The sequence below is a fragment of the Myotis yumanensis genome, unplaced genomic scaffold (genome assembly GCF_028538775.1).
Source record: "Myotis yumanensis isolate MYYU_CA2020_CCGP unplaced genomic scaffold, mMyoYum1.0.hap1 SCAF_5, whole genome shotgun sequence".
Classification (NCBI taxonomy): domain Eukaryota; kingdom Metazoa; phylum Chordata; class Mammalia; order Chiroptera; family Vespertilionidae; genus Myotis; species Myotis yumanensis.
In genome coordinates this window covers 89160742-89168998 of record NW_027223756.1, presented here as the reverse complement: position 1 = coordinate 89168998, position 8257 = coordinate 89160742, and the positions used below count along the sequence as shown (strand labels likewise).

The 8257-nt window shown below is 59.0% G+C and overlaps 1 protein-coding gene across 1 annotated transcript; it reads right to left on the bottom strand.

Annotated features, from left to right (window-relative positions):
* Window positions 1-5586: 5586 nt before the first annotated feature.
* KLF2 (KLF transcription factor 2) lies at window positions 5587-8013 on the bottom strand. The gene is made up of 3 exons (XM_070414046.1): window positions 7872-8013; window positions 6803-7619; window positions 5587-6270 (listed from the first exon to the last, which is right to left on the bottom strand). The coding sequence occupies exons 1-3, from the start codon at window positions 7944-7946 to the stop codon at window positions 6095-6097; spliced, it is 1068 nt and encodes a 355-aa protein (XP_070270147.1). The 5' UTR covers window positions 7947-8013; the 3' UTR covers window positions 5587-6094.
* Window positions 8014-8257: the final 244 nt, after the last annotated feature.

Genomic DNA, 8257 nt, shown 5'->3' with positions numbered 1-8257 from the left:
GAGACCAGTGTGGCTGAGTGAGGATAGAAGAGTGAGAAGAGAGGCATGGCAGTGAAGTCTTTAGATTTATTCTAGAGTGATGGGGTCTTTAGGTTTATTCTGATTTTATTGGGGAGGCAAATTGTCCCCAATATGGGGCCCATGAAGAGGAGCCGTCAGGCCCAATGCCCTTGTCGTTTTCAGATGGGGAAACAGGCCTGGAGGGCCCCAGTGACCGCCCATTGCTGAGGTACGTCAGCGGGGAAAACCTTCATTTCAGGCAGATCCAGGCTCAAAGCTCAGCTCCGTTCTGTGGACGATTACCTTGCCCCCCGGTCCCCACAACCCCCCCCTTCCCGTTCCCACCTGTAAACTCAGCACAGACACGTGGCATACACTCAGCCTAGAGTCAGACTCACAGAAACCTCACTCCCTGCCTTTAAAAGAAAATTGTGGTAAGATAGACGTCCACAAAATTTACCAATTTTCAAGTATTCAATTTTTAAGTGCTTTTAAGTACTCACTTCAGTTCTACTAATTTCATTCCTGTTGTTATGCAACCATCCCCACCATCTATTTCTGAAGCTGTTTCCTTCCCTCCAACAGAAACCCTGTCCCCATTGAACACTCCCTGCGCCCCCTCCCCACGGCCTCACACCCACCATCCTCCGTTCTGCTCCGTGGACACACCTGCTCCGGACATTTCACCCAGCATGGGGCCTTTGTGCCTGGCTTCTCGCACTCGGCCCGGCGTTTCCAGGCTCACCCACATTGTGGCGTGTCAGTGCTTCGCTCCTGCTTATGGCCGAGTCATATTTTGTTTATCTGTTCATCTGCTGATGGGCCTTTGGGTTGTTTCCACCTTTTGGCTGTTGTGAACATGATGTACAAGCATCTGTGTGAGTCCCTGTGTTCAGTTCTCTGAGCCTCTGCCAGAGAGGGGGCTGCCTGTGTCACGTGGTAGCTCTCTGTTTAGCTTTTTGGGCAACTGCCACCCAGGCCTCCCTTTGCTTCCTATTCCAGCCAAGCCAGCCTCCCCAAGCACCTGGGTTCCTGGCCCTGTTCTTTCCGGTCCGGCCTTTCATTGGAAAACGAGCTTTCTAGGATGTGCAGATGGAGGAGGCCTCCAGGGGACTCGCTGGCTTCCAGGAACCAGTGCGAGGAGGGAAACTGCCAGTTTGATTGGGTTCAGCGCACAGATGCTTCCAGGCTCCGGTAGAAGCTCTGACGTCAAGGACTGGGCCGACCTGGGTTCGAGCCCTGCTCCGCCACCTGTACCAGCACTGGGCCCCGGGCAGCCTTCCCTCTCTGAGCCCCACTTTCTGCCTCTGGACAACAGGGGAGGCTACTGGGAGGGTCCCAGCTTGTGGGGAGGGTCGAAAGCGAGAATCTGGGGGAAGTGCCTAGGATGACAGCACCTGCTCCCACCCTGGAGCTCAGCTCAGTTTAGCCCCAGATCAGTCACTCGGCAAATGCTGTCAACTGGCTCTGGGGCAAGGGCTGAGGCGAAGTCACCTCTGCTTTCCCAGGACTCCATTTGGGGCTGAGGCATCGAGATCATGAATGAATGGGAAGCGGGGGTGGGGGGAGAGATGGAAGGGGAAAGAAGGGGAGGAGAGAAGGAGAGATTGAGAAATGAAAAAAAGAGAGAGAAGAGGAGAGAGGAAGATTGGAAGATTATTTGTTTATCTATCATCTATCTACTATCTATTTATCTATCATCTATCTATCTATCTATCTATCTATCTATCTATCTATCATCTTTCTACCCATCTAGACAGAGACAGAGACCAAGACACAGACACAGATGGTGGGGGGCAGGGAGACTTAAAATGCAAGCACACCACCCTCCTCAGGGGAGACCCACGGTACTGGCCACACCCCAGGGCCGGGCGCTGGTCCCCATTCCGTCATTGTTTCCTGGTTTGCAGCATCCTCACCCTCAGACAAGGACACAGGCCCACAGAGCAGACCCGGGGCTTCCACGGGAGAACGGTTTGCCCAAGCACTGGTCCCCACTGCAGGCAATTCCATCCCCTCCCTCCCTCTCCAGGGGCCACCTGGTGGTGTCTGGAGACATGTTGGCCTGGGGGAGGGGGAGCTACTGGCACCTAGTGGGTCAAGACCAGAGATGCGGCTCACACCCTATCAGGCACAGAACAGCCTCACCCCCTAGAGTGAGCCGGCCCAGGTGCCAGCAGCGCCAAGGGTGAACACTCTGTGTCAATTATTTGGAAAAGCTCTGATTTGGGTCCTTAGAATACATTCCTGGCAGGTTTGCTGGTATAACCAGGGTGATTCCCCAGCGTCTGAGTCACCTCCTCTCTCCCTTTCGCTCAGTGTGTATTGACACGTGTGCGGCGTTCTGGGCCCCCGGAGGCCAGACAGTGACAGGTGTCAAGTGTCCAGGTGTCTTATTTTATATCCCACATATGAGTGACATCATATGTCAACTTAGAATTAAAAACCCAACCAAAATATTGCTCAAATGTGAACATTCAAGGTTTTTTTTCAGACAAAGGGGGAGAGAATTTAGTACTAACAAACACTTACTGGAAAAACAAAAAACAAAAAACAGTAAAGGAGGTCTTTAAAAAAAAGAAATTTATATATATATATAAAAAAAAAAAGTGTCCAGGTGTCCACAGAGCCCCGGCCCAGTGGTGATCCTTCTGGGGTGAGTCTGCCTCCAGGGGACACTTGGCCATATCCAGAGACATTTCTGGTCGCCACAACTTGGGAGATGGGTGCTGCTGGCTCTGAGGGGGTGGGGGCCAGGACGGCCCCGCCCCAGAGAATGACCTGCCCCCCCAATGGCACCCCCCCTCCCCTCAGTGTGGGTCCCGCCCACGGAGGGAGCTGCCTGGTGCTGCTGCCTTCAGGAGCCACCTCTACCGGTTGCCTACAGACTCCCCAAGGCGCTGTGGGCCTGGGTGCTAACTCAGCCCTGCTGATGGGGTGGGGTGCTGAGTCAGGCACGTGCTGGGCTCATCTTACCCCTGACAGCTCCCCTCCCCCGCTTCACAACCACACCGTCCTGCGGGTGCCGGGCTCCCTGACGAATAGGAAACTTCAGCAGAAAAGCAGCTCCTATATCCCACCCCCGCAACTGGGGTCACTCTTGTGAGATCATTTTGGTGTTGCCCAAAGCCCCACCACCCCCCCCAAAAAAACCCAAAAACACCCTTCATCCCTTCCAAGCTTCACCCCCCACCCCCAGGACAATCTGAAACATGGCCAAATATAAATATATGCTCAGTGCTTGTTTGTACAAGCGATTCCTGGCACATCTAAATGGAATATTATGCAGCTGTCTAAAAGGATAATAAAAACATACCATGGAGGGGAAAAAAAACATGGAAAAATTGTTATAACCTTGCCTGGGGAAAAAAGGATACATTCATAATCACAGCCATTCGAAAGCAATTCCACCACTGAGGGCAGCCCCTCCCTCCAAACTACTGTGAGTGGAATGTGTGTAGAATGCAGGGTGAGTATTTTTTTTTTTTTTTTTTTTTTGATGTTTAACTTTTTCTCAAAGGGACTCCAGGGCTTGGTCCATGGGAAGGCAGAGCTTTGAGGTTCTGTGTCTTCTCCCAGAGACCGGAGCCTGGGCCCAGCCGTGACGTATCAGCGCTGTTGTCCAGGTGGCACCAGCCATGGGAGCCTGCTCCTGGGACAGGACCACCTCCTGGCTCATAAAAGCAACGAACGATGCTGATCTTTCAGGAACCAGAGCAGATTTCTCAACCTTGGCCCTGCTGACACATGGGGCCTGGTGGTTTTCTGTGGCGGGGACTTCCTGTGCATTCTAGAATGTTCGTGCAGTATTCCCGGCCCCACCCCCTGATGCCAGCAGCACCCCCAGTTGTGATAACCACACACCCCTCCTCCTGGGTGCTCCTGGCTGAGAAGCCACGAGGGGGACGTTGACACTTGGTTTTGAAAAGGGGCAGCATCGGGAGAGCGATCTCTCTATCTCTGCATCTATCAGCAGCGGGCCCTTCGCTCGCTGGCAGGGCTGCCTCTTGCTGAGCGGGACAGCTGTGCTGGAGGACGGCCCTTTCTGTTCTATGGGATGGAGGCGCTCAGAGAACAGACACTCACAACTTCAGTCCATGACAACTGGCCTCTCATTGGACTGAGAAGCCCTGGGGTAGTGGGGAGGGGAGAGAGGGGTGGGAGCAACACCTGGGAGCAGTTTCAAGGAAGCAGAACAGTAGCTTTCCCCGTAGGTTTAAACTCAACAGGAAAGACCGGAGACCCTACCAGGAATGATTGACATGTTCTTGTCTTTCTTCTGCTCCTGGTGCCTGGTGCCTCCGAGACCATCTGAGCCAAGAGGGGCATGTCTACAGGTCGAGGGGACACTGTCCTTGCTCTGGGACAGTTTTTGCAAAAGCTGCAGAGAAAGCGGTACAAGCAGCGCACGCGTACACACACACACACACACACACACACACACACACCCCAGCGGAAGTGGGGCCAGGTTATTTACTCGAGGATGAATCAGATTGTCAGCTTCCATTTCTGCTTTTTTGGATTACCAAATGCTCTCAGCTGTTTCCAGGGCTGCCCTGGGGGGTTGGGGGGAGGAAGGATGGAGGGAGGGAGGAAATCCCAGCCTCTGTCGCAATGGGCGAGAGTGTTTTAAAACAGTCGATACTTATGAGCTATTTTCACTTTCTGGAAAACACTTGTGCAATTGTTGGTGGCCATGGTTACCTACCCAGGGCCTCGAGGAGGGGGAAGACGAGGGGTGGCAGGGCAATCTGTCAGGGAGGGGCACCTCCTTGCTCCACTGAGCCTTTCAGAGCAGAAGGCAGGGGCCACCCTTGCTGGCAAGGTGGGTTCCTGGAGTGGCCAGCTCCATCCACTAAGGCTCTGATGTGACTCCATCACACAAGGGCATCTCGGGGGGAGGATTCATGTCCCTCCTATGCCAGCGACAGGTGGTTTACTTCAGAACCTCCCCGATCCCCTCTTGTGGGGTTTGAGGACCCCCGGGGAAGCAGCCAGATCAAGCTAGCGCCCAAAGGCCACCACTCCATAGCTACCTCTCTGGGCCTCAGTTTCCCCGTCTGGAGAAAGAGCACCCACCATGCTTGGCCTTTTTCCCAATAAGATGGGGAACTCATTCCTTAAAAAAGAAAAAAATCCTGCTTAAAGGAAAAACTAGTAAAAGGCAAAGCATGTCAGAAACTTAACATCCCCCAAAGAAACACCCCACCCCCCAAAAAAAGTCTGCACACTCCAGAAGTTTGGCTAAAACCTCAAAAGCTTCAGAATTAGTTGAGGCTTTTTTCAGCCCAGAGGAGGCCACGTCAGTGGGACAGCACTTTCGCCAGCTCTGGAGAAAAGGAGGCAATTTATGGCTCAGGGAACAACCTTAAAATAGCTCTTCCTCGGTCCTAAAACGCCGTGTTTAAATTTATAGAAAAACCCACAGGTTTCTGGCAGCTGGGCGCCTGCAGCTGGCAAGCTGAGCGCTGGCCGGGGCAGTACCCACTTTCACTCCCCACCCCTGTGCCAGGCGAGGCTGCCCTCCAGTGCCCCTCAGCCCTTCCCAAGTGCCCCGAGCCCCAAGCAGTCAGATCAGCGCTGTGATTTTTTTTTTAAAAAGATGCAAAACGTTTTTAATTAAAAAAACAACAACAACACAGCAAAGGTCTTATAAAAAATGAACCAGGCGGCCCATGGCCACCTGTCTCCTTATTTACAACAATACAATATCTGTCACAGTCGCTATGTACAATATTATAAAAAATGTTGTAGACAGTACACATTAAGGCTGTATTTTCTCACAAGGCATCGAGCCTCGATCCTCTAGTGTAGACCCGGTGGGGGGAAGACGACGCTGAATTATTGCACCATTTTGAAAACAAAACTCGTCAAGGAGGGTCGTGGTCTTCTCCCACCGGGGCCTTCAGTCTCTGCTGGGGCCAGGGCGGCGGCATCGTCATCGGGGAGCCTCCTCGGTGGCCACGCTGTGCCCCGTCCAGTCCTTAGGCCCAATAAATACCAGTCACAGTTTGCGGGGGGGGGGGGGGGGGGGCGCGTCCGTCCGGCGCGTGGGACCCGCCACGGCCGCGCGCGAGTGGGCGGGGCGTCCAGGCTACATGTGCCGCTTCATGTGCAGCGCCAGGTGGTCGGAGCGCGAGAAGGCGCGGTCGCAGAGGTGGCACTGGAACGGCCGGTGGCCCGTGTGCTTGCGGTAGTGGCGCGTGAGTTCGTCCGAGCGCGCGAACTTCCAGCCGCAGCCGTCCCAGTTGCAGTGGTAGGGCTTCTCGCCTGCAGGGAGGGGGCGGAGCGGGCCTCAGTTTCCCTCCCAGTGACTCCTCTGCCCCGAGAGTGGCTACTTAGGAGCGTGCAGCCTACCCCAGGCCAACTCCCTGAGCCGACCCCCACCCCTCCCGAGTTGGGAACCTTTAAGGACCCTCGGCACTTGTTTCCCCACTCCTGCTTCTCGTCCCCAGAGGGTCCGAGGCGCACACGGTCCACTCCCGGGTTTGGAGCCACGCCCCCAGAGGTGTCCTAAGTTCGCACAGTCTCCCCGGGGTTCCTCAGTGCGCACCCCTCCCCAAAGTCCGGAGCCACACTCGCAGGAGGACCCTAAGCGCGCGCCCCCTCCCCAATATTGTGTTCCCCAAAGGTTACTAAAAGCACGTCCCCTCCCCAACCTCCCGAGCCACGCCCTCAGGGGAGTCCTGAGAGCGCGCGCCTCCCGCGGCATCTCCGGGTCCGAGCCGCGACTCTGGGGGGTTCTGATGGCGCCCCTCCTCCCGAGCCCCGCGCCCCAGCCCCGCCCCCGCTCCCCGCTCACCTGTGTGCGTGCGCAGGTGCGCCTTGAGGTGCGAGCTCTTGGTGTAGGTCTTGCCGCAGCCGGCGTAGCTGCAGGTGTGCGTGGCGGTGCGCTTGCGGGGCCAGGACCGGCGTCCGCGCTTGGGCTTGGCCTCCAGCAGCTCCAGCGGGGACGCGGGCGGCGTGAGAAGACCTCGGGCGGCGGGCGGCGCCAAACCCAGAGCTGCGGCGGCGGCGGCCGCGTCGTCGAAGAGACCGAAGGCGGCGGGTGCGGGCGGCGCGTAGTGCAGGCTGGGCCCGGGAGCGCCGAAGCCGGGGCCGCCGAAGGGCGGCGGGAAGGGGGCGCGCGGGCCAGGCGCCGGCAGGCGCGCGGGGCCGTCGGGGCTGAGCGGCGGCGTGTCGGGCGGCGGCGGAGGGCGGCCCCCGGGGCCTCGCATGCACGCGGCAGCCGGGCCCGGGGCTCCCTCGCGCTTGAGGCCTCGAAGCCCGCGGGTCAGGCCGGGCGCGCAGCCGTAGCCGCCGCCGCCGTCCGCCTCGGGGGGCTCGGCCTTCACCAGGCGGCCGGGCGGCGCCAGCAGGAAGCGGCCGTGCAGCGCGGGCCCCGGCGGCACGTCCAGCTCCGGCGGCAGCAGCTCTGACACCAGGCTGCCCGCGGGAGCTCCGTAGGGCGGCGGCGCGCCGGGCTCGGGGTAGTAGAACGCAGGCGGCGGGGGCGGGGGCGGCGGCTCCGGGGCAGCCTCGGCGCCCAGGCCGTCCAGCCCCATGGACAGGATGAAGTCCAGAACACTGTTGAGGTCGTCGTCGGTGCCGCCTGCCTCGGGCTCTGCGCGCGGCCAGCGCTGCGGGTGACAGGGCGATGGGGGACGGGCGTGAGCGCACGGCGGGTCCGGAGACCGCCGCCCGCCGCCTGCGTTCTAGCACCCTGTGCCTGCCTTCCCCACCGCCTGCGTTCTGCGACCCTAAGCTCGCCCTCGGTGCCTCCGAGGTTCTCCGACCCTAAGTCTACCATCCCCGCCGCCTGCGTTCTACTACCCCGCAGCCCACGTTCGACTCCCCGGAGCCGGCCGCCCCGCAGTCCCTGCCGCCCTCACCTCCTGCAGGCCGCGCTCGCGACACGGGCTGGCGAAAGTGGAGAAGGACGGCAGGATGGGCTCGCTTAGCGCCATGGCCGGGACCCCGGGCGGACGCGGTTTCGGACACCGGCGAGCGACTGATGGGGCGCAGGCGGGCGGGGACGGCTCTGCGGGCCGCGGGCGGGCCCGCCCCAGCCTTATAGACGCGGCGCGCGCGGGGGCCGGGCCAAGGCGGCGGCGGCGGAAACGCGTCGCGGATGGGGACGAGCTCCGGGCGCAGCCTAAATTTAGCCGCGGTATATAAGCCGGCGGGCGGCGGCGGCCCCGGCCACTGCGGCCGCCAGGGCCTTGCGCCTCTGCCCGGCCCCTCGCGCGCCGCGGAGCCGCGCCTCCAGCCCGGGGCC